The sequence below is a fragment of the Heptranchias perlo genome, unplaced genomic scaffold (genome assembly GCF_035084215.1).
Source record: "Heptranchias perlo isolate sHepPer1 unplaced genomic scaffold, sHepPer1.hap1 HAP1_SCAFFOLD_44, whole genome shotgun sequence".
Taxonomy (NCBI): Eukaryota; Metazoa; Chordata; class Chondrichthyes; order Hexanchiformes; family Hexanchidae; genus Heptranchias; species Heptranchias perlo.
In genome coordinates, this window is record NW_027139453.1 from 8,524,007 (window position 1) to 8,548,915 (window position 24,909).

The following is a 24,909-nucleotide window of genomic DNA, read 5'->3' on the forward strand; positions in this document are numbered from 1 at the left end:
CCACTAAAAAGAGCCAGTTGAATCCAGGTAATGTTTGATTATTTAATACCCATCTCAAATCCAGTAAATTAGCAGGAGGAACCCAGTTATTTTTGATTATTTAATACCCATCTCACTTCCAGTAAAAGTAGCAGGAGAAACCAAGCAATGTTTAATTATTTCATACGCATTTCACTTCCTGTAAAAGGAGCTGATGAAACCCAGTCATGTGTGATTATTTAATACCCATCTCACTTCCAGTGAAAGGAGCAGTAGGATCCCAGCAATGTTTGATTATTTAATACGCATCTCACTTCCAGTAAAAGGACCAGGTGAACCACAGCAATGTTTGATGATTGAATACCTATCTCACTTCCAGTAAAAGGAGCAGTCGTAAACATACAATGTGTGATTCTTTAATACGCATCTCACTTCCAGTAAAAGGAGCAGTAGAAACCCAGTAATGTATGATTATTTAATACCCATCTCACATCCAGTAAAAGGAGCACGAGAAACCAAGCAATGTTTGATTATTTCTTACACATTTCACTTCCTGTAAAAGGAGCTGTGGAAACCCAGTAATGTTTGATTATTTAATACCCATCTCACTTCCAGTGAAAGGAGCAGCAGAATCCAAGCAATGTTTGATTATTTAATGCGCATTTCACTTACAGTAAAAGTAGCAGGTGAACCACAGCAATGTTTGATTATTTAATATTCATCTCACTTCCAGTAAAATGAGCAGTAGAATGCCAGTATTGTTTGATTGTTTAAAACCCATCTCACTTCCAGTAAAAGCAGCAGGAGAAACCCAGTAATGTTGGATTATTTAATACGCACCTCACTTAAAGTAAAAGGAGCAGGAGAAACCAAGCAATGTTTGATGATTTAATACCGATCTCACTTCCAGTAAAAGGAGCAGGAGAATCCCAGCAATGTTTGATTATTTAATACCCATCTCACTTCCAGTAAATGGAGCAGTATGAAACCAACAATGTTTGATTATTTAATACTCATCTCACTTCCAGTAAAATGAGCAGATGGATCCCAGTAATGTTTGATTATTTAATACCCATATCACCTCCAGAAAAAGAGCAGCAGTAAACAAGCAATGTTTGATCATTTAATACCCATCTCACTTCCAGTAGAAGGATCAGGAGAAACCCAGTAATGTTTGATTATTTAATACCCATCTCACTTCCAGTAAACGGAGATGCAGAGTCCCACCAATGTTTGATTGTTTAATTCCCAACTCACCAAGAAAAATGGAGCAGTAGGAACCCAGCAGTGTTTGATCATTTAATACTCATCTCACTTCCAGTAAAAGGAGCAGATGAAACCCAGTAATGTTTGATTATTTATTACCGATCTCACTTCCAGTAAGAGGAGCAGGAGAATCCCAGTAATGTTTAATTATTTAATACCCATCTCACTTCCAGTAAGAGGAGCAGGAGAATCCCAGTAATGTTTGATTATTTAATACCCATCTCACTTCCAGTAAAAAGAGCCAGTTGAATCCAGGTAATGTTTGATTATTTAATACACATCTCACTTCCAGTAAAAAGAGCCAGTTGAATCCAGGTAATGTTTGATTATTTAATACACATCTCACTTCCAGTAAAAAGAGCCAGTTGAATCCAGGTAATGTTTGATTATTTAATACCCATCTCACTTCCAGTAAAAGTAGCAGGAAAAACCAAGCAATGTTTGATTATTTCATACGCATTTCACTTCCTGTAAAAGTAGCTGATGAAACCAAGTATTGTTTGATTATTTAAAACCCATCTCACTTCCAGTAAAAGCAGCAGGAGAAACCCAGTATTTTTTTCATTCGTTCATGGGATTTGGGCGTCGCTGGCCAGGCCAGCATTTATTGCCCATCACTAATTGCCCTTGAGAAGGTGGTGGTGAGTCGCCTTCTAAAACCGCTGCAGTCCGTGTGGTGACGGTTCTCCCACAGTGCTGTTAGGAAGGGAGTTCCAGGATTTTGACCCAGCGACGATGATGGAACGGCGATATATTTCCAAGTCGGGATGGTGTGTGACTTGGAGGGGAACGTGCAGGTGGTGTTGTTCCTATGTGCCTGCTGCTCTTGTCCTTCTAGGTGGTAGAGGTCGCGGGTTTGGCAGGTGCTTTCAAAGAAGGCTTGGTGAGTTGCTGCAGTGCATCCTGTGGATGGTACACACTGCAGCCACAGTGCGCCGGTGGTGAAGGGAGTGGATTTTAAGTGTGGTGGATGGGGTGGCAATCAAGCGGGCTGCTTTATCTTGGATGGTGTCGAGCTTCTTGAGTGTTGTTGGAGCTGGACTCATCCAAGCAAGTGCAGAGTATTCCATAACACTCCTGACTTGTGCCTTGTAGATGGTGGAAAGGCTTTGGGGATTCAGGAGGTGAGTCACTCGCCATAGCATACCCACCTCTGACCTGCTCTTGTAGCCACAGTATTTGTATGGCTCGACCAGTTAACTTTCTGTCAATGGTGACCCCCAGGATGTTGATGGTGGGAGATTCGGCGATGGTAATGCCGTTGAATGTAAAGGGGCGGTGATTAGACTCTCTCTTGTTGGAGATGATCATTGCCTGGCACTTGTCTGGCGCGAATGTTACTTGCCACTTATGAGCCCAAGACTGGATGTTGTCCAGGTCTTGCGGCATGCGGGCTCGGACTGCATCATTATTTTAGGCGTTTCGAATGGAACTGAACACAGTGCAATCATCAGCGAACATCCCCGTTTCTGACATTATGATGGAGGGAAGGTAACTAATGAAGCAGCTGAAGATGGTTGGGCCCAAGACACTGCCATGAGGAACTCCTGCAGCAATGTCCTGGGGCTGAGATGATTGGCATCAAACAATCACTACAATCTTGCTTTGCGCTCGGTATGACTCCAGCCACTGGAGAGTTTTCCCCCTGATTCCCATTGACTTCAATTTTACTTGGGCTCCTTGGTGCCACACTCGGTCAAATGCTGCTTACCTCACCATGTTTGATTATTTAATACCCATCTCACTTCCTGGAAAACGAGCTGATGAAACCCAGTATTGTTTGATTATTTAATATCCATCTCACTTCCAGTAAAAGGAGCAGGAGAAACCCAGTAATGTTTGATTATTGAATACCCATTTCACTTCCAGTGAAAGAAGCAGGAGAAACCCAGTGATGTTTAATTATTTAATACCCATCTCACTTCCTGAAAAAGGAGCAGATGAAACCCAGTATTGTTTGATTATTTAATAACCATCTCACTTCCAATAAAAGGAGCAGTCGAATCCCATTAATGTTTGATTATTTAATAAGCATCTCACTTCCAGTAAAAGGAGCACGACAAACCCAGTCATGTTTGACAATTTAATACCCATCTCACTTCCATTAAAAGGAGCAGATGAAACCCAGCAATGTTTGATTATTTAATACGCATCTCACTTCCAGTAAAAGGAGCAGTATAATCCAGGAAATGTTTGATTATTTAATACCCATCTCACTTCCAGTAAAAGAAGCACGAGGAACCCAGTAATGTTTGACAATTTAATAAACGTCTCACTTCCAGTAAAAGGAGCTGTAGAATCCCAGTAATTTTTGACAATTTAATACCCATCTCACTTCCAGTAAATGGAGCAGGAGAAACCCAGCAATGCTTGATTATTTAATACCCATCTTCCTTCCAGTAAAAATAGTCGTAGACTCCCAGCAATGTTTGAACATTTAATACTCATCTCACTTGCAGTAAAATGAGCAGATGTAACCCAGTAATGTTTGATTATTTAACACCCATCTCACTTCCTGTAAAAGGAGCACTTGAATCCCAGTAATGTTTGGTTATTTAATACCCATCTCACTTCCAGTAAAAGGAGCAGGTGAATCCAAGCAATATTTGATTATTTAATACCCATCTCACTTCCATTAAAAAGATCAAGAGAAACCAGTAATATTTGATTATTTAATACCAATCTCACTTCCAATAGAATGAGCAGTGGTATCCCAGCCATGTTTAATTATTTAATACCCATCTCTCTTCAAGTAAGTGTAGCAATAGAAACGCTGCAATGTTTGATTATTTAAAACGCATATCAGTTCCAGTAAAAGGGGCAGGTGAATCCCAGTAAGGTTTGATTATTTAATACCCATCTCACTTCCAGTAAAAGGAGCAGTAGAATCCCAGTAATGTTTGATTATTTAGTACCCATCTCACTTCCAGTAAAAGGAGCTGGTGAAACCCAGTAATGTTTGCTTATTTAATACCCGTCTCACTTCCTGTAAAAACAGCTGTGGAATCCCAGTAATGTTTGATTATTTAATACCCATCTCACTTCCAGTAAAAGGAGCAGTAGAATCCCAGTAATGTTTGATTATTTAGTACCCATCTCACTTCCAGTAAAAGCAGCAGGAGAAACCCAGTAATGTTTGATTATTTAATACCCATCTCACTTCCAGTAAAAGGAGTTGGTTAAACACAGTAATGTTTGATTATTTGATACCCATCTCACTTCCAGTGAAATGAGCAGGTGAATCCCAGCAATGTTTGTTTATTTAATACCCGTCTCACTTTCAGTAAAAGGAGCAGTAGAATCCCAGTAATGTTTGATTATTTAGTACCCATCTCACTTCCAGTAAAAGGAGCTGGTGAAACCCAGTAATGTTTGCTTATTTAATACCCGTCTCACTTCCTGTAAAAACAGCTGTGGAATCCCAGTAATGTTTGATTATTTAATACCCATCTCACTTCCAGTAAAAGGAGCAGTAGAATCCCAGTAATGTTTGATTATTTAATACCCATCTCACTTCCAGTAAAAGGAGTTGGTTAAACACAGTAATGTTTGATTATTTGATACCCATCTCACTTCCAGTGAAATGAGCAGGTGAATCCCAGCAATGTTTGTTTATTTAATACCCGTCTCACTTTCAGTAAAAGGAGCAGTAGAATCCCAGTAATGTTTGATTATTTAATACCCATCTCACTTCCAGTAAAAAGTGCAGGTGAATCCCAGTAATGTTTGATTATTTAATCCCCAATTCGCTCTCAGTAAAATTTGTAGGAGAAACCCCGTAATGTTTGATTATTTAATACCCATCTCACTTCCTGTAAAAGGAGCAGTTGAATCCCAGTAATATTAGATTATTTAAACCGATCTCAATTCCAGTAAAAGGAGCAGTCGAATCCCAGTAATGTTTGATTATTTAATACCCATCTCACTTCCAGTAAAAGGAGCAGGTGAATCCAAACAATATTTGATGATTTAATACCCACCTCACTTCCATTAAAAAGGATCAAGAGAAACCCAGTAATGTTTCATTATTTAATACCAATCTCACTTCCAGTAGAATGAGCAGTAGTATCCCAGCCATGTTTAATTATTTAATACCCATCTCTCTTCCAGTAAATGCAGCAATAGAAACGCTGCAATGTTTTATTATTTATTACGCATATCACTTCCAGTAAAAGGAGCAGGTGAATCCAGGTAAGGTTTGATTATTTAATACCCATCTCACCTCCAGTAAAATGAGTAGTAGAATCCCAGCAATGTTTGATTATTAAATACCCATCACACTTCCAGTGAAAGGAGCAGGAGATTCCCAGCAATGTTTGATTATTTAATACCCGTCTCACTTCCAGTAAAAGCAGCTTTCGAATCCCAGTGATGTTTGATTATTTAATACCAATCTCACTTCCAGTAACAGGAGTGGTAGAATCCCAGTAATGTTTGATTATTTAATACCCATCTCACTTCCAGTAAGAGGAGCAGTAGAATCCCAGTAATGTTTGATTATTTAATACCCATCTCACTTCCAGTAAAAAGTGCAGGTGAATCCCAGTAATGTTTGATTATTTAATACCCAACTCACTTCCAGTAAAAAGTGCAGGTGAATCCCAGTAATGTTTGATTATATAATAACCATCTCACTTCCAGTAAAAGGAGCTGTTCAATCCCAGCAATGTTTGATTAATTTGTTGTATTTAATACCCACCTCACTTCTAAAAAAGGAACTGTAGAAACGCAGCATTGTTTGATTATTTTATCGTGTTTAATATCCATCTCACTTCCAGTAAAAGGAGACATAGAATCCCAGCTTTATTTTAATATTTTATATCCATTCAACTTCCAGTAAAAGATGTAGAAAACCAGCAATATTTGATTATTTTATTATGTTTAATACTCATCTCACTTCCAGTAAAAGGATCAGTAGAAATCCAGCAATGTTTGATTCCTCGATCATATTTAATACACATCTCACTTCAGTAAAAGGGACAGTCGAAACGCCGCAGTGTTTAATTATTTTATGATATTCAGCTCCCGCCTCACTTCCAGTAAAAAGAGCAGTGGATAGAAAGCTGTGTTTTATTATTTTATTCCATGTATTACATGTAATACCCATATCGCTTCCAGTAAAAGAGCAATAGAAACCCAGCGTTATTTTATTATTTAATATTTAATAGATATCTCACTTAAAATGAACTGTAGAATTTCACCAGTGTTTGCTTATTTCATTATATTTATTGCACATCTCGCTTCCAGTGAAAGGATCTGCAGAAAGCCAGCAATGTGCGATTATTTTATGATATTTAATACTCAACTCACTTCCATTAAAAGAAGCAGTAGAAAACCCAGCCGTGTTTGAATATTTTAAAATATTTAATACACATTTTAGTTTCAGTAAATGGAATTGTAAAAACCCAGCAATGTTTGATTATTTTATTTCATTTAGTCTCCTTCACTGATTCCAGTAATGGAGGAGTATTAAACTCTCATGTTTGATATTTTTTCTCCTGTGTAACATTCAATGTATTACCCTGTAGATGAGCACGAAGCCCTTCAATTGATTGATTTTCAACTTTATTTAATCATCTTGTCATAATATGTTAATAGAGCACTGCGAAACTTGTAGCGTTTGCTTATTATATCGAGTTTAAACCCGGAGTCATACCCAAGTTAAGGGGCAGCATGAATAGTTGTAATGAGTTGTACACAACCTCTCCTCTCAATACATGAGCAGAATTGAACGGACCGTCCTTTTTATTCCTCGGCCGATTTTGTCTTTTCCATTGCCTTCAATAAAAGGGAAAATCCGTGAGGCGAATATTTGTCGGCGAGTTCCATGTCGCCTATTTTACACCATGTCCCAAAGTTAAAATTCCCTGCATGGTGACTTCCTCGGTTTAATTTTGAGCACATGTTTCATTAACTGGAGAACATGTTCTGTCGGACAGAAACAAACTGAATCAGTTGTGATAAATTAATTCCATTATTACAGATCCTTAGTCTTTGGGCCATTTAACGTGTGGACATTGATAGGAGGTGAAATTAGCGAATGTAGCGGAAGTGGGTCCCTTCAGAGGTGGAAAGAGTCAACTACTGTGGTTTAACGTGAAATGGGTCCTCTCGACCAGGATCCAATGCAAGTCCCGATGTAAGAGCGGGGCAGACGTTGGATAGAGAATATGCCCCCGTTTTCTCTCTCTCCAAATGTTTGTCAATTGCATTCAATGGAAATAAAAACATGAGAGATGTAAAACGAGCTGCCGATTTCCTATTGCCCATTTTAAACCATCGCACAAAGTCAATACTCCGCCCAAATCAGTGAGAATATGAATGTTATTTTAACTGGGTTTCAGCAAACTGAATACAAACGAGCAATACCCCAGTAGTGGGGAGTTGGATTTGGTAAACATACGGCCCAATGCTTCAGGGAAGCCAGAAGAGTGGACGCACAGCTTGACTCGGTAATTCTCAGAGACTCCGCCAGCGGGCACGCAGAGGGAGTCAGGTCCGCCTTTGGGAGAGCGCCACAATATCATCAAGTTCAATATTACCTGGATTTTGAACGACCCAAGGTCATCGACCAGAGATCGTGTTTAAAATGATTCCAAATTGTTCTAAGGGAGCGGAGTTGGTCAACAACACTAGGTTAAAGGGCAATTGTAACATCTTTAGTTAAATGATCATACAAAGCAAACACATACCTGAGATCAGAAGAAATATAACCCTAAAAAATCATGATGCTAAGCACAACAACCAATTATTTAGAAGTGAAATAGAGAGAAAGAATGGGTGTAATTGGTCTCGGGCAGTAGCCCAACAGGGGCGATATCGAATCGGGGGCCTGTTTTGCACTCCGCCCGATTTTCTTTACCATTGATGTCAACCGAAAAGTAAATGGAATAGGGTGTAAAGTGGATCCCCGATTCTCACCGCCCGTTTTGCAGTGTAAATTGGGCGACCGATTCCCATCACCTGGTTTGAGAATCGAGCAGGGTGTAAAATTGGCCACCGATTTCCAGCACCCATTTTTCCCGATTCGTATCGCCCATTTTGCCCAATTCGCATCACTCGGGTTGCGGTATAAATGGGCCACCGATTCGCATCCCCTGATTTGCCCGATTGTCCAAGATCAATTTCACCTCCAACAATTCTGGAAAGAGAAATCTAAAGTAATTTCAAAAAATGGTAAATTGGTGCTCACAGATATTCACAGGAACATGGGATGAAGCAGAGCAGAACAACAAAACCTAACACTGTGAACTGAGTCAAGAACTTTAATATGAAGAGGGCAGAGAAGACGCTACTACATCAAAATAATTGGTGATTAAAAAACAGACGATTCACTAAATGCTGACGTCCAAAACACCATAGTACTTTTTCAGTAACATAAATATAATTTATCAAGGATCAAGGACGTCTCGGAGCGGCTACAGAACATTTTGGAGGGGGAGGGCGAACAGCCAGCTGTCGTGGTGCACATAGGCACCAACGATATAGGTAAAAAAGGGGATGAGGTCCTAAAAGCAGAATATAGGGAGTTAGGAGGTAAATTAAAAAATAGGACCTCAAAGGTAGTAATCTCAGGATTGCTGCCAGTGCCACGTGCTAGTCAGAGTAGAAATAGGAGGATATTTCAAATGAATACGTGGCTAGAGGAATGGTGCAAGGGGGAGGGATTCAAATTCCTGGGACACTGGAAACGGTTCTGGGGGAGGTGGGACCAGTACAAACCGGACGGTCTGCACCTGGGCAGGGTCGGGACCGCTGTCCTAGGAGGAGTGTTTGCTCGTGCTGTTGGGGAGGGTTTAAACTAAAGTGGCAGGGGGTTGGGAACCTGAGCAGGGAGAGAGAGGAAAGCGTAACAGGAAGGGACAGAAGGTATGGAGTAATAGGTAAAGTGTTAAAAAAGGAAAAAAGCAGGAACTAAGCGTCACAACACAGATTTGAAAGTTCTTTATCTGAATGCACGCAGCATTCGTAACAAAATGGACGAGTTAACGGCACAAATAACTACGTATGGGTATGATCTTGTGGCCATGACAGACACATGGCTGCAGGGTGACAACGACTGGGAATTAAATATGCCAGGGTATTTAACAATCAGGAAGGACAAGCAGGAAGGAAGGGGAGGTGGGGTGGCTATGTTAATAAAGGAAGGAATCACTGTAATACAGATAAATGATATTGGGACAAAGCATCAAGATAATGAAACAGTTTGGGTGGAGATAAGGAATAATAAGGGGAAAAAAAACATTAGTGGGCGTAGTATATAGGCCTCCTAATAGTTGCAACTCTGCTGGAAGAAGTATTAATCAGGAAATAGTCGGGGCATGTAATAAGGGAACAGCTATAATTATGGGGGATTTTAATTATCATATTAACTGGACAAATCAAATTGGGCAGAGCAGCCTTGAGGACGAGTTCATTGAGTGCATCAGGGATGGATTTCTTGAGCAGTATGTAACTGATCCTACTAGGGGGCAGGCAACCTTGGACCTGGTCCTGTGTAATGAGTCAGGATTAATTAATAATGTCCTAGTTAAGGATCCCCTTGGAACGAGCGACCACAACATGGTTGAATTCCATATCCAATTAGAGGGTGAGAAGGTTGATTCTCAAACAAGCGAACTGAGCTTGAATAAAGGAGACTATGATGGTATGAGAGCGGAATTGGTTAACGTGGACTGGGAAAATAGATTAAAGGGTAAGACGGTACATGAGCAGTGGTGTTCATTTAGGTAGTTATTTTACATCTTTCAAAATAAATATATTCCACTGAGGAAAAAAGGGTGTAAAAGAAATGACAGCCATCCGTGCCTAAGTAAAAAATCAAGGATAGTATCCGACTAAAAACAAGGACATATAAGGTAGCCAAACTTAGTGGGAGGATAGAAGATTGGGAATTCTTCAAAAGACAACAAAAAGTAACTAAAGGATTGATTAAGAAAGGGAAGTTAGATTATGAAAAGAAATTAGCAAAAAATATAAAAACAGATAGCAAGAGTTTCTATAGTTATATGAAAAGAAAAAGGGTGGCTAAGGCAAACGTAGGTCCCTTAGAGGATGAGACCGGGAAATTAATGGTGGGAAACATGGAGATGGCAAAAATGCTGAACAAATATTTTGTTTCAGTCTTTACAGTAGAGGACACTAAGAATATCCCAACACTGGACAAACAGGGGACTCTACGGGGGGAGGAGCTAAATACGATTAAAATCACTCAGGAGATGGTACTCAGTAAAATAATGGGACTCAAAGCGGATAAATCCCCTGGACCTGATGGCTTCCATCCTAGGGGCTTGAGGGAAGTGGCAGTAGGGATTGTGGATGCTTTGGTGATAGTTTTCCAAAATTCCCTGGACTCAGGAGAGGTCCCGGCAGATTAGAAAACTGCTAATGTAACACCGTTATTTAAAAAGGGTCGTAGGCAGAAGGCTGGAAATTATAGGCCAGTTAGCTTAACATCTGTGGTGGGTAACATTTTGGAGTCTATTATTAAGGAGACAGTAACGGAACATTTAGATAAGCATAATTTAATAGGACAAAGTCAGCATGGCTTTATGAAGGGGAAGTCATGTCTGACAAATTTGCTTGAGTTCTTTGAGGATATAACGTACAGGGTGGATAAAGGGGAACCAGTGGACATAGTGTATTTAGACTTCCAGAAGGCATTCGACAAGGTGCCACATAAAAGATTATTACTTAAGATAAAAAATCACGGGATTGGGGTAACATTCTGGCATGGGTGGAGGATTGGTTATCGAACAGGAAGCAGAGAGTTGGGATAAATGGTTCATTTTCGGACTGGCAACCAGTAACCAGTGGTGTTCCACAGGGGTCGGTGCTGGGTCCCCAACTCTTTACAATCTATATTAACGATTTGGAGGAGGGGACCGAGTGCAACATATCAAAATTTGCAGATGATACAAAGATGGGAGGGAAAGTAGAGAGTGAGGAGGACATAAAAAAACATGCAGGGGATATAGACAAGCTGGCTGAGTGGGCGGAGATTTGGCAGATGCAATATAATGTTGGAAAGTGTGAGGTTATGCACTTTGGCAGGAAAAATCAGAGAGCAGGTTATCTTCTTAATGGCGAGAGACTGGAAAGTATGCCGTACAAAGGGATCTGGGGGTCCTAGTGCAAGAAAATCAAAAAATTGGTATGCAGGTGCAGCAGGTGATCAAGAAAGCCAACGGAATGTTGGCTTTTATTGCTAGGGGGATAGAATATAAAAACAAGGAGGTATTGCTGCAGTTATATAGGGTATTGGTGAGACCGCACCTGGAATACTGCATACAGTTTTGGTCTCCATACTTAAGAAAATACATACTTGCTCTCGAGGCAGTACAAAGAAGGTTCACTCGGTTAATCCCGGGGATGAGGGGGCGGACATATGAGGAGAGGTTGAGTAGATTGGGACTCTACTCATTGGAGTTCAGAAGAATGAGAGGCGATCTTATTGAAACATATAAGATTGTGAAGGGGCTTGATCGGGTGGATGCAGTAAGGATGTTCCCAAAGATGGGTGAAACTAGAACTAGGGGGCATAATCTTAGAATAAGGGGCTGCTCTTTCAAAACTGAGATGAGGAGAAACTTCTTCACTCAGAGGGTGGTAGTTCTGTGGAATTTGCTGCCCCAGGAAGCTGTGGAAGCTACATCATTAGATAAATTTAAAACAGAAATAGACAGTTTTCTAGAAGTAATGGGAATTAGGGGTTATGGGGAGCGGGCAGGAAATTGGACATGAAGCTGAGTTCGGATCGGTCAATGCCCTGTGGGTGGCGGAGAGGGCCCAGGGGCTGTGTGGCCGGGTCCTGCTCCTACTTCTTGTGTTCTTTATATTTGTGGTTGGGATCAGATCAGCCATGATCTTATTGAATGGCGGAGCAGGCTCGAGGGGCCGATTGGCCGACTCCTGCTCCAATTTCTTATGTTCTTATGTTCTTATAATTACAATTAACCATTTCATCAAAAATAACTAAGCTTCTGGAAAAGCGAATGAACAAAAATAAAAGTGCACGGGATTGAAGGTGACCCTGTAACATGGGTTGGTAATTGGCTTGTGGGAGGAAAGACACAGGGAGTACGGATAAACAGAATAACTCTGATTGGCAGGATGTGACAAGGGGTATTCAACACGGGTCTGCACTGAGGCCTGAGCTTTTCACCATATTTAGTACTGACTTGGATGAAGGAACAGGGAATTGTATGACCTAGTTTGCAGATTACACTAAGTTAGGAGGCACAGTAAGTTGTATAGATGGAATAAGAAATTTACAACGGGGCAAAAACCGATCAAGTGAATGGGCGAGTCTGTGGCAGGTGGAGTTCAATGTGGGCTGGTGGGAGGGCATTTACTTCGGATCCAAGAACGGCAGATCAGAATATTGCCTTAATGCTGAGAGATTAAGAGCTGGGGAGTGTCAAATGGGTTTGGGAGTCCAGGCACACACATCACGAAAAGTTAGTGCACAGTTACAAAAAGAAATCAAAAAGGCCAGTGAAATGTCAATCTTTATATCAAGGAGGCTGGAATAGAAAGTTGTGCTTCATTGTACAGAGTCTTCGTCAGACCCCATCTGGAGAACTGCGATCAGTCATGGGCACTACACATCAGGAATGATAGATTTTCCTTGAAGAGGGTGCAGCGCAGATTCACCAACAAGGTACTGGGGCTAAAAGGGTTAAATTATGAGGACAGGTTCCAAAAATTTGGTTTGTATTTCTTTGAGCTTAGAATGTTGAGTAGTTATGTAATCGAGGTGTTTAAAATGATAAAATGATTTGATGAGTAGATAGAGTGAAACACTTTCCCCTGATGTGGGAATCCAGAACAAGGGGCACAATCTTAAAGTTGGAGCGAGGGCATCGAGAAGTGAAATCAGGAAGCACGTTTACATACATATAGGGTCGTGGAAATAGTAATAGTAGCAGTAGTAGGTGCCGTAGTAACAATAGGAGGAGTTGTAGTGGTAGTCGCAGTAGCAGTATTAATAGTAGGAACACCAGTCGTACTAATACTAGTGCTAGCATGTGTAATAATGGCAGTATTAATATTAGTAATGGTAGCAGTAGCAGCAGTATTAGTATAATATTAGTACTAGCAGTAGTAGTGGTAGTAGCAATGGTAGTAGCAGTCATGGAAGTACTAATAGTAATGGTAGCTCTAATGGCGATACTAGTAATAACATTTGTTTTTTTTGACCTGTAACCAGATGGAATGTGAATCTAACTTAAAGTATTTTCATGGTAACTATGATCATAGTTATTAATATGTATTTATATGATAATAATTATTATTACTACTATTTATGTCACAGAGAGCTCAGACTGGTATCTGGGAGCAGCCGATGCTCTGGCCGGGTGGAAGTGCTGCACGGAGACCAGTGGGGGACGGTGTGTGATATTTACTTTGGTTTAGAAGACGCCAGTGTGGTCTGTGAGCACCTTCAGTGCGGAGCAGTGATCACAACCCCGGGAGGAGCTCACTTTGGGGAGGGAACCGGCCCAGTGTGGAAGGAGAACTACAAGTGCAGAGGGAACGAGTCCCGATTGTGGGATTGTCCGGTTTCATCCTGGGAACAGTTCAACTGCTCACATGGAAATGACGCCAGTGTCATCTGCTCGGGTGAGTCCTCACAGTCTATTGAACTGAAATACACCAACTGTTCTACTGTCGAGTAGAGTCTCACATCAGTGAATATATTTCTACCATTCACTGATCCACCAGTTTTACTGATGAAGTTCTCATATTTTCATTCAGCAATGGACGTGTCCCCGATGGTTGGTCAGTAGATTGCTTCATTACTAAGCTATATCAGACCAAAGGGTTTCACTCCAGCACATGTTTCATTAAAAAGTGGCTCGTCTTACTGTTTATTCTACCCGTGCGAATCCACCGCATTATTCAGAATCCACTGCGGATGACACAAAATTGGAGGGTATAGTTAATACTGAGGAAGAATACAACAAAATACAAGACATTAACAAACTTGCAGAATGAGTGTTTAAATGTCAAATTAATTTCAATATAGTTAAGTGTGAGGTGGTGCATGTTGGCAGAAGGAATAAGTAGGCCACCGTACTCCTTGGAAAATAACACTCTTTGTGGGGTGGGGGCGCAAAGGGAACTGTGGGTACAGATTGCCAAATCATTAAAAGTAGAAACGCAGGCCAACAAAACCATATAAAGTGCAAACAAAGCGCTGCGTTTCATTTCTAGAGGAATAGAATTCAAAATCAGAGATGTTATGTGAAACTTAATTGTGACCTGGCTTAGACCACACTCATAGTCCTGTGCACAGTTCTTGTCTCCATATTACAAAAAGGCTCTAGAAGCACTGGAGAAAATGCTAAAAAAGATTCACAAGGATGGTATCAGAACTGAGTGGGTACAAGGATCAGGAAAGACTGAACAGGCTGGGGCTCTTTTCCCTGGAGAAGATTGAGAGGTGACCTGATGGAGGACTTTAAAATTATGAAGCGGTTCGATCAGGTCGACGTAAAGAAGTTGTTTCCACTTGCGGGGAGTATAAAACTAGGGGCCATAAAAATCAGATATTCACTAATAAATCCATTATGGAATTCGGGAGAAACGTCGTTACCCAGAGTGTGGTTAGAATGTGGAATTCGCTACCACAAGGAGTGGTTGAGGCGAAAGGCACAGATGCATTTAAGGGGAAGCTAGATAAATAAATGAGGGAGAAAGGAATAGAAGGATATGTTCGTAGGGTGATGTGAAGTAAGGTGAGGGGAAGCTCGTGCGAAGCATAAATATCAGCATAGATCCGGTGGGCCGAATGGCCTGTTTCTATGCTGTTAAATTTTAAGTAACTCTATGTAAATTCCGACAAACATCTCACGGGAACTATTGACATCGAACGCAAATGCTGTTATATTATTTAGACCATTACAAATGTTACCGGCTTAAATATATCAATCATCATAATATTCATTGCAAAGATGGGATGTGCTTTTTCCTGGAAACCCTTGGATTTAATTCGGCAGCAGATAAATGTTTCTAGATGAGTTTTTACCTGGTGTGCACGTTTCAGTATGTGTTATATCGAGAACAATGTAATGTTGAGTGAATGGAACCTCTCGTCCTCTCCTTATGTTTATCACAGCCCGCCATTTCCGATCATGACTTGAATACGTTGGTAAAATCAATAATTAGTTTGCTGGTCCCTTTGTTTGAAAAGATTAATGTCCCTCGATGCGACACTAAAATTGTTTTTCAGCTTTGTTGAAGTTACCGTTGAAATTGTAAAAATGTGACTGGGAGGAACTTTTGCATTTGACCCGGTGAAATTCGTGTCTTTCTGGTCATTGGGGATCTCGGTCAGAAATACACCAGTGACCAAGTGACGGATTGACACAATGCGCCTGTTGTGCTCCAAATCACACAGGGCCATGAATTTTACAGAGTAGTGATCCAGGCAGCGCTGAAACCGCCCGTTTCCCTGTGTCTGGATTGTGTGTCTACTTCCTGTAATATAGTATCACTATCTTCAACCATAGGTCCCAGTGATCACCACCCAATCTCCTCATATGGTGAGGTCCTGATTGTGGCAGCTCTGCCCCCTGACACCGTGATCCACTTTACTAAGGGCCTTTATACTGTCCTCAATGTCAAAGGATCAAATCATGTCACTAACTCGGGACCCGCTCTCTTTAAAAGGGAACCTGAGGGCAATTAATAGCTGTTGTGACCATGTGAACACTCTCTGAACCAGTCCTCTATATATTGGATGAGGCAAAGTGCGAGTGGCCAGGAGTCATTTTCTTACCGAGTTCCTGCCATCGATCGCAGCACTTCAACCACCGCCGGCCTCGACCTGTCGCCCTCTGATATATCTCCGAATCTCCGGATTACCGGCTGGTATGTGCCCGGTATTTCTCTCGAATCTCTTCACCCGAGATCAGGCGACGGGAGAAAGGATGTGCGCACAGCCCGCCTGTCGAACTGGAAGTTTCAGGTTATCCGCTGTTATTAATTTATTCTTCTTCAGATGAAGGTTGGCTGCCGAGACTGACCAATGGGGGAAGCCGCTGTGATGGGCGAGTGGAGATTTACTACAACGGCAGCTGGGGACGAGTGCGGGATAATCACTGGGATTTAAATGATGCCAACGTGGTCTGCAGACAGCTGGGCTGTGGCTGTGCGATATCCGCTTATAACTCTTCAAAGTACGGAGAGGGTGACGGGCCCGTGCGGGTGAATGATGTCCAGTGTGATGGAAACGAGTCGCAGCTCCGGAACTGCAGCTTATTCACATTGAATCAGAGTCTGACTGACAGCGAGGATGTAGGCGTACTCTGTTCAGGTGAGTGGTGACATTTCAGGAGACATAAACCACCGTTATTCGTGATCTGAGAAATAGAGAATGTGGATCCAGTGTTCATTCGTTTCCATGCAAACTGGTTATTTAGCACAGAATGTGAGCCGACGTGGGAGAAAATTAACAAATATTAAGCTAGAATAGGAGAGATTTTCCCGCTAAATGTGTAGCAGACTTTCGACTGCAGCAGGCATCACAAAAGGCATTGTACCACTTGTTTGCAAAATGTTTGAGCGTTTTAAGGATAATGAGAACGGTTAGGGTTAAGGAAAGATTACACAAAGAAAACAGTTTCCATGAGTTTTATTATCCGGTGCAAGGAAATCTCCCCTGGCGTTGATCTCGGTTAGTGGGTGGAACAGTTTTTTCTTCAGCTGCCTTTTCACTAACAGTATGAACGAGGTTGAACCATCACCCCACGGCCAACAAGGATCACCAGCTTTCCAGACACATTGCCTGTTAGGTAACAGCGCCATCCATTGAAGTAACAAAAGCAGATGGGGTCTTTCGAGAGCCACCCATTATTTTCAATAGACTGGTATCTCAGTGGTAATCAGGTAAATAAATCTCAAAAGCGTTCATTTAGATACATCTATTCTGTATTTGTGCTTGATTTACCTTCGTAGATTTCTGGAACACGATAGACGAGACAGGAAAAGAGGAGGATGTAGATTGAGTCGAACTTCACTTCTCTGGTAGTTCGGTGCTGGAGTGAGTTCAGTCAAACTCTCGGCACATGTTTTAATTTAGTCAGTCAGACACCGCAGGATGACAGTGCAGAGAGCCCGGGTGAGTTTCATGGAGTGAGCTTAGTCGGTGGTCATGTATTACTATGATGGGAGGAGGAAGTTACAAGGGGACATAGGCAGAATGAAGGAGTGGGCAAAACAATGGAAGATGACGTTTAATGAAGGGGAGTGGGAGATCATCCGCTTTGAACCCCAAAGACTAATTGTAATATTGTCTAAATGGGAAGAGATCAGCAACTGTGGAGAAGCAAAGAGCTTTAGGTCTCCAGGCACACATATCACTAAAAGCTAGTGCACAGGTACAAGTGGTAGTGAAAAGGCTAATGGAATGTTGATCTTTATTTCAAGGAGGATGAAATACAAAGGGGAGGAAGTGATGCTTCAGTTGCATCGAGCATTGGTTAGACCCCATCTGGAGCAATGTGTTCAGTTTTTTGCACCGCAGTTCAGGAAGGATACATTGGACTTCAGATTTGTGCAGGGCAAATGGTTAAATTATGAGGACAGATTGCATAGATTAGGATTGTCTTGTCTTCCGTATAGATGGTTGAGGGTGATTGTAAATTAAAATAAGGAAATGGCTGAAATGATAAATAATTACTGTAGAGGAAGAGGATAGCATGCCAGACACCCCATATAATCTAATTTTGACTGGATGGGACTTATCATAATTAGTGTAGCAATTTAACAGTAATCATGAAAATAATGGCACCAAAGAGTGACAAATGTCCAGAACCACGTGGTTTCCATCCCAGGATTTTGAAGGAAGTAGCTGAGAAGATTGCAGAAGCCCTAACTATAATCTTCCAAAGTTCTCTCGATTTAGGAATCGTTCCTTTCGATTAGAAAATTGCACATATCACTCCGCTCTTTAAGAAAGGTGAGAGAAGGAAACCAGAGAATTATAGGCCAGTTAGCCTAACATCAGTTGTCCGGAAATTACTGGAATCTAACATAAGGGATAGAGTGAATGAAATCCTTGAAAATTTTCAGCTGATCAGAGAGAGCCAGCATGGATTTGTAAAGCGTAGGTCATGCCTGATGAACCTGATTGAATTTTTTGAAGAGGTGATTAACGGAATCGACAAGGGAATGTCGACTGATGATGTCGACATGGACTTCAAGAAGGCATTCGATACAATCCCCCATAAAAGACTGTTAGCTAAAGTTGAAGCACATGGAATTGAGGGCAAATTATTGACTTGGTTAGGAAATTGACTGAGCAGCAGAAGACAGAGAGCAGAGATAATGGGCACGTACACAAATTGGCAGGATGTGACTATTGGTGTCACACAGGGATCTGTGTTGGGGCCTGAACTATTCACCATTTATTAACGATTTAGATGACGGGATAGAGAGCCACATATACAAGTTTGCCGATGACACGAAGATAGGCAGCATTGTAAGCAGTGTAGATGGAAGCTTAAAATTTCACAGATATTAATAGGTTAAGTGAATGTGCAAAACTGTGGCAAATGGATTACAATGTAGACAAGTGTGAGGCCATCCAAATTGGACCTACAAAAGGATAGATCAGAGTACTTTCTAAATGGTGAGAAGCTTGAAATAATGAAGGTCCAAAGAGTCTTAGGAGACCATGTACATAGATCATTAAAATGTCATGGATAGGTACAGAAAATAATCAAAAAGTCTAATGTAATGCTGGCCTTTATATCTAGAGGACTAGATTACAGGGGGTAGAATTTATGCTACAGCTATACAAAGCCCTGGTTAGACTACAACTGGAGCACGGTGTTCAGTTCTGGGCATCGCACATTAGGAAGGAATAATTGGCCTTGGAGGGAGTGCAGTGTAGATTTACTAGAATGATACCTGGAACCCAACCAAGGGTTAAATTACGAGGAGAGGTTACACAAACTAGGGTTGTACTCCCTGGAATTTAGAAAATTGAGGCGTGATTTGATCGAACTTTTAAAAATATTAAGGTGAACTGATGGGGCAGCTGGAGAGAAACTATTTCTGCTGGTTGGGGAGTCCAGGACTAGGGGACATAGCCTAAAAATTAGAGCCAGGACTTTCAGGAGTGAAGTTAGGAAACATTCTGCATGCAAAAGGTGGTAGAAGTTTACAACTCTCTTCCGCAAACGGCAGTTTATGCCAGCTCAATTTTTAATTTTAAATCTGAGATTGATAGATTTTTGTTAACCAAAAATATTAAGGGGTACGGGGCTAACGCGGGAATATGGAGTTAGGTCACATATCTGCCAGGATCTTACTGAATGGTGGAACAAGCTCGAGGGGCTAAATGGTCTGCTTATGTTCCGATGATCGAGGTATTTCAAATGATAAGAGATTCCATAGGGTTGATAAAGACACTATTTCCTCTGTTGGGCGAATCCAGAACAAGTGGGCATAATCTTAAAATGAGTGCCAAGCCGTTTAGGAGCGAAATCAGGAAAGCTATTTTCACCCAGAGGGTACTACAAACCTGGAAGTCTCTTCCCGCAGACGGCTGTGGATGCTGGGTCACTTGACAATTTCAAGACTGAGATAGATAGACTTTTGTTGGTAAGTGTTCAAGTGATATGGCCCAATGCCGGTATATGGGGTTAAGGTAAAATACAGCCATGATCTAATTGAATGGCAGAACAGGTTCCAGTGGGGGTTGGTGGTGAATGTCCTCCTCGTCTTCCTCCATTCCTCACCCTTCTCTCCAGCACCACTTGCAGTAAGTGACGAATATCTGGAGCAGAGGCGCCTACTGCTGGAGCAGAACCTGGTCACGTCCCACAGTATCAGAGGCTGAGTGGATTCTGGATGCGGTTGACGGGTTGATTCCACAGTTACAGCCTGGATGCATAGAAACGTACAGCACAGAAGGAGGTCATTCCGCCCATCGTGCCTGTGCCAGTTCGTTGGAAGAGCTATCCAATTAGTTCCACTCTCCTCCTACTTCCCCATAGCCCTGCAACGTTATCCATATCAAGTATTTATCCAATTCCCTTACGAACGTTACTATTGAATCTGCTCTCTCCACACTTTCAGGCAGTGAAATGCGGATCATAGCAACTCGCTGCGTTAAAAAAAATCTCCTCATCTCCTCTGATTCTTTTGCCAATTATATTCAATCTGAATCCTGTGGTTGCCGACCTTCCTGCCAATGGAAACAGTTTCTCATTACTTACTCTATCAAAATCCATCCAACACCTCCATTAACTCTCCCTCTTAACCTTCTCTGGTCTGGACTGGTAATTCCAGATGTGAACAGGGGCAGTACAGCTGTAAGTCGTGGTTTTGAGATGTCCCAGAGAGAGTTTCAACAGTTAGTCAATGGTCTGTGATTGTAATATTTTGACTGCTTCCGTGCCACACGCTGGCCAAGTAAGCCGAGGATGGCTGGACAGATTAGCGAGTGGTTAAAGGGCTGGGGTAGGGTGTTCACATTCTTGGGCCATTGGAAGTAACTCTGGAACAAGAAAAAATGATCTACTGAAGATACAGCCTGCAGTTGACCAAATGGCGCAATGCCCTTGTGGTGACGTTAACAGGAACATTTGGAGATGCTAAACTAGTATGTCCACGGTTTGCGGAACGTGTAGGCTTGCGACCAGGGGTAAAACGTGATTAGTAACACAGTTTGAACAGAATTAGAATTGACTGCAATAAATAACAAGAAACATCACGAGAGGAGGAAGGGAAATAAAGGGGTTTCCAGGAAGTGAGAGATGCACAAACTGTATTTAAGTGGACAAGAGTCTGCGAGATTTAGGAGAGAGCTGCATCGAATAGGACAGGAGCAATTGAAGGTTCTGCCCCCAGAGGTGCGGCAGAGGGAGGCGGAGGGACAGGTGGCCAGAATCAGAGGGACAAGGAGTGCAGGGCATGGTGGGCTGGGGGAAGTTGAGAGATGGGGTGTGGAGACACTATGGGGTAAGGGGATTGTAAACTGACGGTGTGGAAGGCGTGATGGGGAAGGTTGTGAGATGGAGTGGGGTGACACCATGAGGAGAAGGGACTGCAAAATCTCGGTGTGGGGTGATGTGGGGCTGGAGATGGTTGAGCGATGGGGTGGGGTGAGGCCTTGTGGGGAAGGGGGGCGGTGGCAGGGCCGGGGATTTTAAACTGACACTTTCGAGAGAAAGTTAAATAAGGAAATTAGAAATGGGAATGTGTCGACCTTCTCAAAAACAAGGTCAGGATAGCGGATTATTTAGGTGCATACATAAGGCATTGGAAAGATATTTGAAGAGTTACAAAAGTTATGAATTATAGCTGGACATGACCAAATCGCTAGAACAAAGAGATACCTTATTTTTGGCAGGATGAGGACCTTTATATTCCTGGTCACCATAGTTAAAATGTGGTGAGGAGTTAAACGAACGATTGTAATTGTTCCCCTACACCTCATTAATATTTACCCCCTTGGGCCCTTCCTAAGTCACTCCATCTCCGAAACATTTATGCATGACTTTATCACCTCATGAATTGACCAACTTGCTGCCCTCCTGTACTCTGCCCTCCAGAAACTCGATATTGTCCAAATCTCGCCTGCACATTCCCTGTCCCACAACAATTCCTCACCTTTCATCATCCCTGTCCCACAACAATTCTGCACCATTCATCATCCCTGTCCCACAACATTTCCGCACCATTCATCATCCCTGTCCCACAACAATTCCTCACCGTTCGTCATCCCTGTCCCACAACAATTCCTCACCGTTCATCATCCCTGTCCCAAAACAATTCCTCACCGTTCATCATCCCTGTCCCGCAACAATTCCTCACCTTTCATCATCCCTGTACCACAACAATTCCTCACCATTCATCATCCCTGTCCCACAACAATTCCTCACTGTTCATCATCCCTGTCCCACCACAATTCCTCACCTTTCATCATCCCCGTCCCACAACAATTCCGCACCATTCATCATCCCTGTCCCACAACAATTCCTCACCGTTCATCATCCCTGTCCCACAACAATTCCTCACTGTTTATCATCCCTGTCCCACAACAATTCCGCACCATTCATCATCCCTGTCCCACAACAATTCCTCACCGTTCATCATCCCTGTCCCACAACAATTCCTCACTTTTCATCATCCCTGTCCCACAGCAATTCCTCACTGTTCATCATCCCTGTCCCGCAACAATTCCGCACCATTCATCATCCCTGTCCCACAACAATTCCTCAATGTTCATCATCCCTGTCCCACAACAATTCCTCACTGTTCATCATCCCTGTCCCGCAACAATTCCGCACCATTCATCATCCCTGTCCCACAACAATTCCTCACTGTTCATCATCCCTGTCCCGCAACAATTCCTCACCTTTCATCATCCCTGTCCCACAACAATTCCTCACCGTTCGTCATCCCTGTCCCACAACAATTCCTCACCGTTCATCATCCCTGTCCCACAACAATTCCTCACCGTTCATCATCCCTGTCCCACAACAATTCCTCACCCCATCATCCCTGTCCCACAACAATTCCTCACCGTTCATCATCCCTGTCCCACAACAATTCCGCACCATTCATCATCCCTGTCCCACAACAATTCCTCACCGTTCATCATCCCTGTCCCACAACAATTCCTCACCCCATCATCCCTGTCCCACAACAATTCCTCACCGTTCATCATCCCTGTCCCACAACAATTCCTCACCGTTCATCATCCCTGTCCCACAACAATTCCTCACCCCATCATCCCTGTCCCACAACAATTCCTCACCGTTCATCATCCCTGTCCCACAACAATTCCGCACCATTCATCATCCCTGTCCCACAACAATTCCTCACCCCATCATCCCTGTCCCACAACAATTCCTCACCTTTCCTCATCCCTATCCCACAACAATTCCTCACCTTTCGTCATACCTGTCCTACAAGAATCCCTCACCGTTCATTATCCCTGTCCCACAACATTTCCTCACCCCCATCATCCCTTTCCCAGAACAATTCCTTTCCACCCATCATACCTGTCCCCGCTGATATACAATTCCTTCCCACCATTATCCCTGTCCCCGAAGATATACATTTCTTTAGCACCCATTATCCCTGTCCCCGCTGATAGTCTTCTACAGGTATGCAAACAGTAAACGGGTAGTTAGAGGAGGGTTGAAGCCGATTAGGGACCATAATGCAGATCTACTCATGGAAACAGAGGAGATGGCCGAGGTACTAAATAAGTACTTTGCCTCTGTCTTTACCAAGAAAGTAGATGCTGCCAGAGGCTCACTAAAGGAAGATATAGTTGAAATACTGGGTGGGCTAAAAATTAATAAAGATGAGCTCTTGGGATGGCTGACTGTACTTAAAGTAGGTAAGTCTCCCGGACTGGATGGGCTGCATCCTAGGTTTGAGAGTGAATTAAGGGTGGAAATTACGGAGGTACTGGCCACAATCTTCCAAACATCGTAGATCCGGGTATTGTGCCAGAGGACCCGATCACTGCAAATGTTACATCCTTGTTCCAAAAAGGGTGTAAGGATAAACCCAGCAACTATCGGTCAGTCAGTTTAAACTCAGTGGTGGGGAAACTTTTAGGAATTATAATCCGGGACAGAAATAACAGTCACTTGTGGAGTGGGGATTGATTAGGGAAAGCCAGCACGGATTTGTTAAAGGCAAATCGTGTTTAACTGACTGGATTGAGGTTTTGTTGATGTTACAGACCGGGTAGATGAAGGCAATGCAGTAGATATGTTGTATATATGGACTTTCAAAAGGCGTTTGATAAAGTGCCACATGGTAGGTTAATCATCAATATTGCGGTCCATGGAATAAAGGGGGCAGCAGCAACATGGGTACAGAATTGGCTCAGTGACAGGAAACAGAGAGTATTGGTGAACGGTTGTTTTTCGCATTGGAGGGAGGTGTACAGTGGTGTTCACCAGGGGTCTGTGCTGGGACCACTGCTTTTCTTGAAATATATTAATGACTTGGACTTGGGTGTATTAGGCACAATTTCAAAATTTGCAGATAACCCAAAACTTGGAAGGGTGGTAAACAGTGAGGAGGATAGTGATGAACCTCGAAAGGATATAAACAGGCTGGTGGCGTGGGCCGACACGTGATAGATGAAATGTAACGCAGAAAAATGCGAAATGATAAATTTCGGTCGGAAGAACGAGGAGAGGCAATATAAACTAGAGGGCACAAATCTAAAAGGGGTACAGGAACAGAGAGATCTGGGGGTTTATGTGCACAAATCGTTGAAGGTGGCAGGACGGCTTCAGAAAGCGGTTAAAAAAGTATATGGGCTCCTGGGCTTTATAAATAGAGGCATGGGGTACAAAAGTATGGAAGTCATGGTGAATCTTTATAAGACACTGGTTCGGCCACAACTGGAGTATTGTGTCCAGTTCTGGGCACCGCACTTTTGGAAAGATGTGAAGGCTTTAGGAAGGGTGCAGAAGAGATTTATAAGTGTGATTCCAGGGATGAGGGACTTTAGTTATGCGGATAGATTGGACAAGCTGGGGTCATTCTTTTTGGAACAGAAATGGTTGCGACGAGATTTGATAGCGGTATTCAAAATCATGAAGGGTCGAGACAGATTAGAGAGTGAGAAACTGTTCCCATTGGCGGAAGGGTCAAGAACAGAGGACATGGATT

General features: G+C 42.4%; 1 protein-coding gene across 1 annotated transcript in view; it reads left to right on the forward strand.

The window, feature by feature from the left end:
- LOC137312922 (deleted in malignant brain tumors 1 protein-like) overlaps positions 1-24,909 on the forward strand; it is a 58,086-nt gene that overhangs the window by 26,023 nt on the left and 7,154 nt on the right. The window contains exons 5-6 of the mRNA XM_067979295.1: positions 13,562-13,869; positions 16,253-16,567. Coding sequence (XP_067835396.1) covers positions 13,562-13,869; positions 16,253-16,567 — 623 coding nt within the window. The remainder of the gene's footprint in view (positions 1-13,561; positions 13,870-16,252; positions 16,568-24,909) is intronic.